Below are 13,793 nucleotides of genomic sequence, written 5' to 3'. Positions count from 1 at the left end.
TCAATGGCTATTCGGTTTTATGGCTGTTAGTAAGGAACAATAATTAATCTTATGTTCTCAATTTATATCGGATTCTGCATGGTCCCTCAGGCTGCTGCGTCCCCACCAAGTGGAGAGGGCTCTGCAAAACAAAACAAAAAATTATACGATGCACATTAGATTATCTCTGTGAACAGAATTCAAGGCCACTTTCAGGTTTGTAATGTAACAGCAGATAAAACCCAAACAGAGCTTAGCCTTCACTTTTCAGTTGCTTCTGTTGTGCAATCAGAAATACAAAGACTTTAAAAGTGGTATTATTTAATACGGCATTTTTGAACCAAGATTGAGTCCCAAAGCAGTTTACATTAATTCAGCCTCCACAAGTACAATGGGCCCTTGGTATCCACTGGTGTGGATACCAAAATCTGTCGATGCTCAGGTCCCATTAAATACAGTGCCAGAGTAAAATGGTGTTCCTTATATAAAATGGCAAAATCAAGGTTTGTTTTTTGTATATTTTTGATTACTATTTTCAGGCCGTGGATGCTTGAAAAAAGAATCTGTGGATACAGAGGGCTGACTAAATTAGTTGCACTTCAATCCCACTAAAATCAATAAAACTTAGAACAGTCTATTATTATTATTATTATTATTATTATTATTATTTACATTATTTATATCCCGCCCTTCAGCCCTAATGGCTCTCAGAGCAGCTTACAATTATTATTTTTAATAAGACGGTTATTATTAATAAATCAAGACAAGCTTTTCTCATTTCAGAGAAACTAGTTTGCTCTGGATCGACATAACATAAATAGGTGGGTGAGTGTACAATTACTCTAACAATAAATGCAAAGAAATAGAAGTTGACAGCATAAAAGGAAGGACAAGATTTCTTCCACAAAATCTGAGATTTCAAAGGGCAATTTAAACCAAGGATGGGAATGCTGTATGATCAGAAGAGGGATATAATATATGACCATGATGAAATAAAAAGATGATGAAAGGTTGATGTTTCATCTACAGGGTCTCCATGAGTCATGGTCAACTTAAAGGTTAACAAGTGTATATATCCTGGAAAGAGAAGAAAGAATGATGTTTACAGCTAAAGATTCCAATTGGAACTGATTGTTCTTGATCCTTCTTGTATGTTAAGGAATCCTGCTTGTTGGACCAGGAAGACAGGATAAAGGCAGGAACACTGCCTGAAAGACCAAAGGCAGGAGTGCACATGCCTTGCCCCAGAGCATTCATCTGGCTCCTGTTCCACTGCAGGCTGAAAACATGCACGAGTTTGTGCTCTTGATACCCACCTCTTCCTTCTACCCCACTCCCATTTTGCTTGTTTAATGTTGTTCTTTGGTTGGCAATATGTGCAGTATTCTTACTTTGTCACTGATAAGATCTCTTAAAATGTATATACTGGTTTTGCTTTCATTTGATGTTATTGCCTCTTATATTGCAACCAGAGAGCTGGATAAAAGGTTTACTTTCCCTACACAGTTGAGAGCTCAATACTAATTTCAAGATCCTGGGGAATGTTACCACAGAGTCTCTTTTACTTGGAGGAGAGGAATTCAATGGTGGGGGGACCATTTACCCCAAAGTTATGCACCCGAAAAGCTCCGTGAGCTCAAGGCTACTGCCTGCTGCATTCTTCTCATTAGTAGCCAACAAAAGGTCCTAAATTGGGACATTCCAGGGGCAGAGGTGAATTTGGATCTGTTGGATAACAAACCCTTTGGTTCTCTAGAATTTCAAGTCATGTGTCTGACGAATCAGTATGTAGAGAGAGCCTGTAGCACCTTTGAGACCAATTGAAAGAAAGAAGTTGGCAGCAGGGGCTTTCATAGACTAATGTCTACTTCTTCAGACGCATTTGAAGAAGTAGACTTTAGTCCACAAAAGCTTATGCTGCCAACTTCTTTCTTTCAATTAGTCTCAAAGGCACTACAAGATGTCTCTACCTTTGGCTCTCTAGTGAGGGCCCAGGATTGTGGGGCCCTAACCTGAAAATGGTAACATGCAGATGGTACTATTTTCTATCCAAAAAGATGTCTGAGTTCCTGGTGACACCACATATCCTGGTTGTTTATGCACAGCCAGGTCTTGGAATACAGTGGCCACTCTATGACATACATCTCCATTAGGGCATCCTAGGATTAATTCACCCAAGCCTAGAATGCTAAGTGTTCCAAAGAGAGACATGCCCAAGTGCTATCTCTAAAGTGGCTACACTTCAGATTACTTGTGTTTACTAATCCCTGATATGTTGAAGGGCATATATATTTTTTAAAGCCTCATAAATAACTAAGGTACTAAAAATCTGCTATAATACAATTACCTTTTTTAAAAAAAAATAGTCATTGTATTGATTTTTGAAGTTTACTGAAAACTACTAAGTACTGGTTTAATTTATAAAAGTGGCAGGACATTTTTTGCTTGCTCATTTCAGTAAAATTTAGCATGCTGTAACAGGAAATAAAACTAGCTTGCAACTCAAAAACTCATTTTAGGACACATATATAGCAAAGTACAATAGCATCCAAAATCCACAAAACAAAGATACCTTTGACCAACCAAAATGCACAAAATACATGATGCAAGCTTTCAAAGTTCCACTGGCTTCTTCATCAGGCAAAAGTGTTAAAATTAGTTTAGGAGATTTAACTTTTACTTAAATGATTTTCTGCACTGAGAAATAGTTGAAGGAGAATTTGTTGTTGTGTGCTTTTCATGTGGGGAAAAATATGTCTCATTTCTTACTCATTATTTTTTTACAAGGAAAGAAACATCACAAAATGCAGTACCTATAATATCAGGCAGACAGAATTTCTTAAAGTTATCTTTCACATGAAAAGAAGAAGAAGAAGAAGTAAAATATGTAAAGGTCTTCAAATACTGATCTTCAAATTAATCAGAAAGATTATAAAATATCCCCAAATGAGAAAAAGAACAATACCTCTTTTGGTAATGGATCCAAAAGGCTACATTCATATTTGGAAAGGAACAAAACAACTAGAATATGAATTTCCATGATAGCAAACCACCTAGAATAGTGCAAAAAAGTAAAATATGTAAACACAAAATATATGCAGTAGGTATATTTGATGAAATCACACTAAGCTAGTAGTACTTAAATCCCACTGAAATAAATGTGCAAAATTAGTCGTTATTTTGTTTTTATTAAAATCAGTAGAAGTTAAGTTCAACTGAATTCTGCCTTGAGGCTATTGGCAGTTACAAGTAAAACTAGGGGTGCTTTCACACTATGCAATATAGCACTATGATTCCACTTTAATATCCATCTTATGGAATCCTGGGGTCAGCAGTTGTGGAAGGGGCATTTAGACTCCTCAGATGTAGAATGTCTCTGGTGTCTCTGACCAAGCTACACACCCCAGGATGGCACCCCAGGATGCAGCCATGGCAGTGCAATTGCTGTGTAGTGTGAAAGGGCCCTGAGTCAATTGTGGAAGGGTAAGGCAGCACTTATGTAAATTCCAGTCATTTAATGGATCTGTTCTTGTCAGGATTACCAAAGGGATTCAAGCCTTAGTCTATGTATGATTTCTGGTGTATATTCATAGCAAATCTGCATATCTGTATCAATCTCCAAACTGATGTTTAACAAAACCATAAAGAATAATGATTGATACAGCTATATTTTTCTACTATTATTCTTTATGATTAACTAGGAATACTTAAAGCTTGCAAATCTAGTCAGTTCAAATACAAATTTGACTGGTACATTGGACCCTTGGTATCCGCTGGGATTTGGTTTCAGGACCTGCCATGGATACCAAAATCTGTGGGTGCTCGAGTCAATGGCATCCCTTATATAAAATGGCAAAATCAAGATTTCATTTGTGGAAATTTTTGGTGTGTGAATATTTTCAAACCATAGTTGGTTGGATCTGTGGATGCAGAATCAGTGGTTAAAGAGGGACAACTATATACCATACCCCTGAACAGGGAATAATTTACCTGTTATTATAATTTTTCAAATAATTGACTATATCTGATACTACCTAAACTTTTTAAAGAGCAAATCAACAGACCTTTTAAAATTTATGAGTAGACAGAGGGTTTTCAATGCTTCCTCCTAAATTATACTTTTTTCTGTTTCATTAGTAAACCTGAGATGATATTTTACATCAAAAAATAAAGTTTTCACAACTCCCACACCAGACCATAGGTTAAAATAAAAGCTGGTTCAAAACACACTGTAGAAATAATCCAGTTTGAGATCCCTTTAATTGCCCTGGCTCAGTGCTAGGGAACTCTGGAAAATGTAGTTTATTGTGGCACCAGAGCTCTCTAACAGAGAAGGCTAAATATCTCACAAAACTACAGTTCCCAGAATTCCCTAGCATTGAGCCAGGACAGTTAAATCAGTCTCAAACTGGATTATTTCTGCAATGTGTCTGAGAAATATTTGAAAATAATATTTTCATTCTGTTTATCTTATGGTGGATGATAGCAGACACTTCTCTGTGTGGGATGTCCATTTCTGCCATCATGTGGTGCAGTTGGAATGGGCTCATTTCTAAGGTCAGATGGTTCTACTGCTATGGCATAGTCTCCAAACTGTCTTTCATAATAGTGCATATATTTTAGTTCATTTTGTGCTGATGAAAATATGTACATCTTCATTAAAAGGGCCATTTTGGTAAGAGGAAGCAAGGCTAGAAGGCCTGTTCTAACTGTTAAAATATTGGGAAACAATTCGTTAACACTTTTAGGCAGATGTTTATAGCAGCAAAAGTGGTGCCATTATCAGCATGCATACAATTTCAAGTTAGCTTTTTGACATGACTTTGTCCAATAGCACCCAAAAGCACATTGAAAGATAACATTCAATAAACATATGCTGTGACCGAATTACATTCAAAAAGAAGATGGTGAGACAGAACTATAAAACTAGTAGATATTCAGCTGCAAGACTTTCTGCCAGTATTATGCAGTACCAATTTCATCATTCACCTTGATTAGAAGAATCTAGTTTGGAAATGCATCAACATTTTCTTAAGATGGTCTATAGGACTTAGAAAATAACTGTGACTGAGTTATAAAAAGTAGAGATATCCTCTGAAGAATTTAGAATTAACCTCCAACTGTTTCACTGACCTTCCGGGACACTGGTGTGCCCCTCCTCCAAATGCCATAAAGCCTTCCAAGAAAGTATTTTTCTCTAAATTTGCTTCTTTCCAACGGTCCTATACAAAAGAAAATTTGCTTTTCTAAATCAGATTTCTTTTAAATAATGATATTATACATTCTACATTGGACAGTGACATGTCAGAGAAGTTTTTAATTGACACTTGACAGATTTCTCTTGATATTGCAAGAGTCCTGGTGGCAGCGCAAAACAAAAAGTTTCACATGAAAGTTTCACTGTAGTTCTTCAAGTGGTCATCTGCGAACTGACACAAATGGGTTATTCTGTGCCTGCGCAGTAAAGCTCGGAACCTACTGGAATTGCTAGGGAAGAGTTTTTGGTGGACGTTCCACCCATCCCATATACTCTTTCTCAGTTCAAAGTCCGCCGCAAGAAGCAGACAAGGATAGAAGGGAGGACAGGCGAGGTTTGTGTGAATTTGCAGATGACCACTCGAAGAACTACAGATACAGGTAGGCAACCTGTCCTCCCCCTTCGTGGTCTCTGTGAATCACACAAATAGGTTAGACTGATTAGTTTTTGAGGTCCCAGGAGGAATGAGTGTCTTGGCAATAGACCAAATAAACAAACAGTTATGAAAATAAATGTGATTTCTTTATTAAAGAGGGATGGTACCCACCTCAGGGAATGCCTGAGAGAAGGACAGCTCTGCCAAATGCTGCTTTATGTCTGTGTCTGGTATCAAGGCTGTAATGCTTGATAAAGGTAAGAGGTTGTGACCAGACAGCAGCCCTGCATATTTCATCCAGGGGGATTCCTGACAGGAAGGCAGAGGAGGCCGCTACCGCCTTGGTAGAATAGGCTTGGATTCGAGCAGGGGACATCTTCCCATGGAGTTCATAACAAAGATGGATAGTGGAGGTCACCCATTTGGAGAAACATGGGGGGGGGTGATGGGGAGTCCCAGTTTTGAAGTGGAATAACAGACTAAAAGTATGTGAGAATGTCTGAAAGGTGAGATTTATCTAGATAGAAAGCAAGAGCCCGCCTAACATCGAGGGAATGAAGTCGGCATTCAGTGTCAGTAGTCAGGTTCAGGGCTAATGTGGGGAGCACAATGTTCTGGTTGAAGTGCAAGACAGAAGCAGTCTTTGGCAAAAAGGAAATATCCAGTCAAAGGACTACCTTGTTCTTGATGAACTTGAGGTAGGGAGAGTCAGCCCAGAGAGCACATATTTCACTGGCCTGGCATACAGAGGTCAGGACTACCAGAAAGGCTGTCTTCCAGGTCAAAAGCCTTAGGTCACAAGAGGCGAGAGGATCAAAAGGTTTAGATGACAAGGCTGCCAACATGAATTTGAGGTCCCAAGCCGGGGTTGGGGTGGAGGTTGGGGGTTTAAGATTGGTTATGCCCTTAAGAATTTTTTTGACAAGGGGGTCAGTAAAAAAGGAAGGACAACTGGTAAATTGGTAATGGGCACAAATTGCTGCAAGGTAGCACTTCAGGGAGGAGATTAATAGACCAGACTGAGAAAGGAAGTTGAGGAAGTCCAGGATGATGGGGACATCCACATCGAAGGGGGATATTCTCTTGTCAGTCAAAAAGTCAGAAAATTTAATCCATTTCAGGGAATAAGATCTTTGGGTAGAAGGTTTGCAGGAGGCCAAAATGACCTCTCGGACTGGAGCTGAGAGGCGGTCTAAAGGAGAATCCTCCAAGCCACCAGATGGAGGGTGTTGACATCGGGATGGCAGACTTGGCCATTGTGAAGGCTCAGGAGGTTGGGACAGGGAGGAAGACGATGGAATTAGTTGGCAGAGAGGTGGAGAAGAGGCGCAGACCATGGTTGTCTCGGTCACCATGGGGTGACAAGGATAGCATCTGAGTGATCCGATCGAAACTTGGCCACCACCTTGGTGATCAATGGAAGGGGAGGGGGGTGCATAGAACTTCTTGCCTGACCAATAGAAGAGGAAGGCATCTCCTAAGGACCAGTCGGATGGAATTCTGGCACAAAACTGTCAACGATGGAAGTTGTGGTTGGAGGCAAAGAGGTCGATGTCAGAGACACCCAAAGAGAGAACAAGGAGTGGACCACCTGGGGATTTAGCTTCCATTCGTGGCAAGAGTCTGGAACTCTGCTCAGTTTGTCCACGAGATCATCCTCTCCCGGCAGGTGGATAGCTTGTAAGGTTATGTGTCTGGGGATACACCAGTCCCAGATGTATAGGTTAAGGTTGAAAAGGGTGGAGGATCTGGTGCCTCCCTGTTTGTTGATGTAATACATCACCATTGTGTTATTGGTGAGAAGAAGGACAACTTGGTTTTGAAGCGTGGTCTCGAAGTTGCCCCAGCGCAACTCCCAGATGGCTTTCAGGCGCTCCAGGAGAATGCACTGTCAAAATGCCACACCTGTGGCCATTCTCAGTTGGACAGCTTCCGGATGTCTTGGGGGCATGCATCCTCAAAACACCAGGCCCCCAAGCTGCCCGGAAGCCAGTTTTTTTAGCCAGTCTGTTCAAGCCTTAGTCAAGTTAGTCAGCACCCATTGCGGAAAGTGCTGTAATTGAAAAGGAAGCCAGATTTAATGAGACAGAAAAGTTTTGAGCCAGTAACATGCAGAGTTATACCACAAAGAATTATTACCAGGGAAAGAAAAGTAACTGCAAGGGTGAACCAGAAAGATCTGTAGTTATCTGCTCCAGTGTGTATGGAATGTTTGTCTTTTTGCTGGAAAACCTCACTGATTACACTTGTACAAACTAGTGGCTCGACTGGAAAATTGTCAGCACACAATTGTGAGGAAGTACTCTAGAGGACAATCAGTTTCAGGAGTAGACCAATCAGAAAGGATTCAGAACAGCTCTATTAATCACTGTTTACATCTTCCTGAAGATATCTATGCTGATGATGCACCAACAGAGACCAGCAACGAGATGCAGCATGCCAAGGAAAGAACCAATGTAAATAAGATTCAGCAAGAAGAAAGAAAGGTGCTGGTCATAGGGTATAAAGGCATCTATGTGCCAGCCTGGCAAGATGAATTGGAAAGTGTGCTGTCTCCTTGCTCCATGTATTCAGGATGTCACTGACAATTTGCTCAAGCTCATAAAGAACACAGATCAGTATTCCTTTATCTTTAATCATGTGGGCACCAATGATGCTGCTAATAACACCTTTGAGCATATCATCTTGGACTATGAAGCCCTGGGCAGTAAGGTGAATGATTTATAGGTGCAGATGGTATTTTTTTGCCAGTTCTACCAGTGAAAACAGGACCATACAGGGACAGGAGGATATGGCAGATGAATGAATGACTATGTAGATTGTGTCAACAAGAGAGGTTTGGCTTTTGGGACCATGTCTTCACTTCCTAAAGAGAGGATTACTAGCTGCACCTCACAAAACCTGGGAGGAATGTCTTTTGCAGAAATGTGACAAGTGTGATCAAGGGGGGGGGGGGGGGTTAGAGATGATAGCTCAAACATCTGTCAAGCTCTAAACCCAAAGATGTGAATTCTAGAGAAGAAGGTGAGGGAGAAGATGGCAGCCACAATTAAACATGCAGTAATCACAATCACAAACAAACAATTCCATGAAAGGATTAAAATTGGAAACAATTGAAAAAAGGATTGTGGCTGCACATTAAACTTGAAGGGACAGTAAAAAGAAAAAGGAGCACATATAAAGCAGAGAAGAAGAGACTATTCACCAAGGAAGAGCACAGACATGTAACCCAAGCTTGCAGAAATATTGTAAGGAAAGCTAAAGATCAAACTTAACAGAGACTGGCTAGGGAAGCCAGAGGCAACATGAAGGGGTTTTTCCAAATATTTCCAAAGCAAGAGAGTGATCAAGGAAACAGTGGATTGCTGCTCACAAGGATGGTAAAATGCTAACAGATCACAACAAAAAGACAGAATTGCTCAACACTTAGGCCCCATTCCCACTGGCCCTATTAACGTGAGTGGAACTGGGTAGATCCGGATGCCCCTCCCCCGAATCTCTCCGTTAGCGAGTGCCCACTACAATTGAGGGGCATTTTAACCCAAATGCCTTATCGGGTTTAACTTGAGGATGCCTGTTGTCAATCAAGCCAGTGTTATGTGTGGCTCAGTATGTTGCAATAGCATTGTACTGACTTATTTTTAAATTTCTGCTCAATCACAAAGATCACTGCTGGTCAAATCAACAACAGCAATGGCACCATGTTGGAATCCAAGGTCATCCTCATTCTCCCCTATCCAGTATAATGCCCACTTCACACGGCTTGTAAGTGGGAATCAGCCATGCTTTTCTCAATACAGATTATCATAGTACATTCAGCAGGAGGCCCTACAATAGATCTATATACTATGTTCCATATCCACTAACAAGAAAAGTACAAATAATGCTTCCTAATGCAAAACAATAACTTACTGGTTTAAAAACGTTTGGTTCAGGAAAATATTGTGGGTTTCTATGACACCAATATGGAGACATCACTAGCAGGTCACCAGCAGGTATAACAAAATTCTAAAAGTAGAAAGACATATCTTTTAAGTATACAAATAGACAATATTAGTATCAGAGTCAATAAAGCCAGTAGTGAATTATCAATACACTGGGCAACTGTGGCTCTCAACATGCTCTTTGATTGCAACTCTAATAATGAATATTATCAGACCAGCATTTACTGTGGGGTAAGCACTGCTAAATTACCTCTAAAACATTGAGGAAGCGCACATGTGTAAAAACCTGGCATGCTTCCTCAATGTCAGGGAATTGTCGGCTCCTTCTGGCATCACTGAATCATTCAGGAAGAGACTATTTGCTCTGAACGCAAAGTTTCCATTCTGTGCAAATCGCCTCTCCCCTAACAATTTAATGACGCTAGAGGAAGCCAACGATTCACTGATGTTGAGGAAGCATGCCAGGCTTTAGCGGTCTGGTCTGATAATCTTCAATGTCTAACTAGTGCTGTGGCGAGTAGGGAGACAAAACAATCTGGAAGATCATAATGGCCCATCCCTTTATCTGCCTCAAAAAGAATATGCAGACAGTGCTACAAGATCAATCTTTTAAGATAAACAGATAATTTGAAATGAGCTTCTGTGTGTGCTTTCATGTCTGTCTGCTTCACATAACCAAATCTGTATCAATCTTAGTATTAGTGACTGAAGGGCTTCAATACACTGCTACAGTCATACCTTAACTTTTATTGGATTCATCACTTTCTTCACAATGGCACCTGGTGCTCTTAACCGTAGAGTCTCCAAAATACACCACTTGATAAATGGGAGGTGTTTAAGATCATCTTCAGATACTCTGACTATTTCTTTTGCTGGAAAGGTATATACAATATTCTTTTAATTTTGTTTTTAGCAAACTTTTGCATATTTCTGTCTTTCAACTGAATATTTACAGCCAAGGGATGATTAGGAGTGAAAAGTTAACTAAAGTTAATCTATAATGGGGGAAAGGTGCAACCACTACATAATGGGGTGGGAGGGGGGGAGGAATGTCAAAATGCTGAATTAATATTAACCCTTTCTTCACCAAATATAGCCGAACCTCTGTAATTCCAATGGGTTTAAATTGGAGCAAAAGCAGAGCCAGGCCTTGTTTGGAAAACACTTGGCAGACATGATTTGGCACATCAAGCATAGAAACTGTGATTTTTCTGTTGTTAATCACCATGTTATTTTCTATAAACACAGACATCAAGGTACATAGAGCAATTTATTCTAGTTGTAACATGAATACATTAATTGGATTTTAGCAGGTTAGTTTTAATCTTATATTGTTTAATCTTGTTTTAAGGGGGGTACTGTGTATATATGGATGTATTTTAGCTTGTTGTACGCCGCTTTGATTGCCTGGCAAAAAGCAGGATAGAAATAAATATTTATTTATTAAGTACATGCTTTCTTCAGTCCAAACTGGAAAAGAAGCTACTTCATTTTTAATTTTTATTTATTTACTTCATTTCTTGAATAAAAAAATTTAAACACATATCTCAACATGAAAACAGGTATCTAGTTACCTTAGATTGCATCCAATGCCTATGAATGTGTAAACTGTAGCCAAGTGAGATTCTCCAAATACCAGTACTATATGTGTGACACATATCATAGAGACACAAGTTATCGAAAAATGTTTGAAACAGAACAAAAAATGTGTAGGCATGAAGCTAACCTAGCATCAGGTTAAGGTCACACCTCAGGCACATCCCTTGGCACTCATGGAGTGTCCTTTTTTAATCTCACCAGGTGGGGTACACTGTAACGCCATGCATCGGTCTTCCAGCTACCACCTTCAATTCCCTGTGGGTCCAGAGGCATTCCCAGGAAATTATGAGGGCAACTGGGTGGCACTTGGCTGGCATATGTCTGTTAGAGAGAAAAGAATAGTGCCCACTTCTGTCTGGTAAGCTTTAGGAAGGAGGAAGTGCATGCAACATGACTGCAGTGGGCGGTTAATGTTAATGGGCTTACTGAGGGGGCTGAATAAAAAGAAGATTGTGGGGACTGGAATGGACGGCCAGGCAATTGCATGGGGTGAGGGACTGGGTAATAGGGCAATGATGAGGCAATCATGGCAGTTCATTGGAATGCCAGGAAGAAGCGGACATGTGTGTGTGCGTGTGGAAGGATAGACTGGTAGCAAGAAAATCATGAGGGGAGAAATGTAGCAAGGGGTTGTATCTGTGGAGTTTATCACAGGGGTATAAACAGCCATTTTCTGGGGACAGTCACTCGATTGCAGTGAAGATTTTCACACGACATCACAATTCGAGAGGACTTATCCTGGGAAGAACCAGGAATGCTCCAGCAACAAATCATTCATGGGGAAATCTTGTGAATGATTTGTTCCTGGAGCATTCCTGGTTCTTCCCAGGATAAGTCCTCCCCAAGTGCAATGTGTGTGAAAATCTTTGCCATGATCGTGCAACTGTCCTCGGAAAATGCCTATTTAAACCCCTGACTTTCCCCCGTGTGATAAAGTCCTGTGCCTTTCATGTGTATTTTCTGCATGAGCAGGACTTTTCTGGGTGACAATGTGTACATGTGTGAGCTGAGTGTGTTTCAGAAAAACTAATGCAGGTGTCTTGTGTTTTGGGGTCTGATCTCACTTCTCATTTGTATTTTGACGAGTCATACATTTCTGCATTACCAGTTTTGTTTTTATAAAATGTATGTTTGTGACTATCCATGTCTGGCATGATATTCATTTTGTAAATGAGCACATACACCCTGTAGCAGTTATTCTGTGGGAAAACGTACAAAAATTTCTCAACATTTCAAATATGTCATAAAGCACAGAGACACCTGTAATTAACAGAGGAAAAATAGAGTAGAGTTTGGGTTTTAAATTTTTACTACTTGCTTTAACCAATTTATAGAATGTTTAAGGATATATAGTTACCTGATTTGCCATAAAGAGATTCTAGCTCCTTCATGACATTTTTGTAGAAAGAAGGGCAGGACAGAATAAATGCAAGGGTCCAGAATGCAACCTACAGAAAGACCAGAGAAAATTGGCATAGAATGTAGTGCAGTAGACCCCCCTGGTCACCAGTTTCGGGGGGGAAACAGTCTGAAAAATAACAAAGCTCCAGGGGAGGACTTTTTACCAGCAGAATTATACAAACATTTTAGTGACTGGTTACCAATTCTGACAGGTTTATTTACGCATATAAATAATACTGTCAGATACCAAGTGGTTGGAAGATAGCCATAGTGGTACCCATTCACAAAAAAGGGAACAACAAAGATCCTAGTAACTACAGGCCTATTAGCCTAATAGATATTGTTGCCAAAATATATTCAAGGTTCCTTCTGAACAAACTAGAAAGCTGGGTTAATGATAATGGAATACTCACACAAGAACAAGCTGGATTTAGAAAAAATCAATCTACCATTGACAACTGCTTTATTCTAAACCACATGATTGCCAAATAAACTAGTAAAGGAAAACATCTATATGCTGCTTTCATAGATCTTTCCGCAGCATTTGACACAGTGAATAGAGAAATTCTGTGGAACAAACTAATTGACCTTAAAATTGAATTGCAATTGTTGTTATTAATCAAAGCCCTTTATACAGGTACTAGTTTGAGAGTGAGATTTGGTTTAAACGGGGCCTTGACAAATAAAATGGATGCATACAAAGGGGTAAGACAAGGGTGCTTATTAGCTCCCTTATTATTTAATTTATATATTAATGACCTGCCATCTGCAATGAAAGACTCTGCAGTCCATATGCATACCATCCTACATACTCCTTGTAACATCTTGCTTTATGCTGATGACATTATACTGTTATCATACTCGCAAGTAGGTATGCAGAGACTGTTAAAAAGACTTAGTTGTTATTGCCAGAACAATTCCTTAACTATTAACAAATCTAAGTCAAATGTAATGATATTTGGTAAACAAATGCAGAAACATAGATGGCAATTAGAGGGTGAGCCAATAGATCAAGTAAAGACCATTTCCTACCTTGGTGTAACATTATCAGAAAACAGATCGTGGCCATGTCATCACCAAAAGAGTCCATTTAGAGCAAAGGCTCATTTGAATCTCATATTTAAACTAAAAGCTCACAAGTACCCTGATTCCCTAACACCAATAATCAATGTATATAAAGCCAAGATTACACCTATGCTTTTATATGCGGCGGAAGTTTGGGGTCTAAAGTACATCT

General features: G+C 39.7%; 1 protein-coding gene across 1 annotated transcript in view; it reads right to left on the bottom strand.

The window, feature by feature from the left end:
* The window catches only part of LOC149313435 (24-hydroxycholesterol 7-alpha-hydroxylase-like), a 44,131-nt gene continuing 30,338 nt past the window's right edge, over positions 1-13,793 (bottom strand). The window contains exons 7-12 of the mRNA XM_089519103.1: positions 12,513-12,603; positions 10,295-10,428; positions 9,525-9,620; positions 5,113-5,201; positions 2,945-3,032; positions 1-121 (exon numbers count right to left, since the gene is read on the bottom strand). Of these exons, the coding sequence (XP_089375229.1) occupies positions 50-121; positions 2,945-3,032; positions 5,113-5,201; positions 9,525-9,620; positions 10,295-10,428; positions 12,513-12,603 (570 nt within the window). The 3' untranslated portion in view covers positions 1-49. The remainder of the gene's footprint in view (positions 122-2,944; positions 3,033-5,112; positions 5,202-9,524; positions 9,621-10,294; positions 10,429-12,512; positions 12,604-13,793) is intronic.

This window comes from Sceloporus occidentalis, unplaced genomic scaffold (genome assembly GCF_023333645.1).
Source record: "Sceloporus occidentalis isolate IW3139 unplaced genomic scaffold, rSceOcc1.0.p SCAF_4, whole genome shotgun sequence".
NCBI lineage: Eukaryota > Metazoa > Chordata > Lepidosauria > Squamata > Phrynosomatidae > Sceloporus > Sceloporus occidentalis.
The sequence above is the reverse complement of the archived record's forward strand: the minus strand, read 5'-3'. Positions and strand labels throughout refer to the sequence as shown.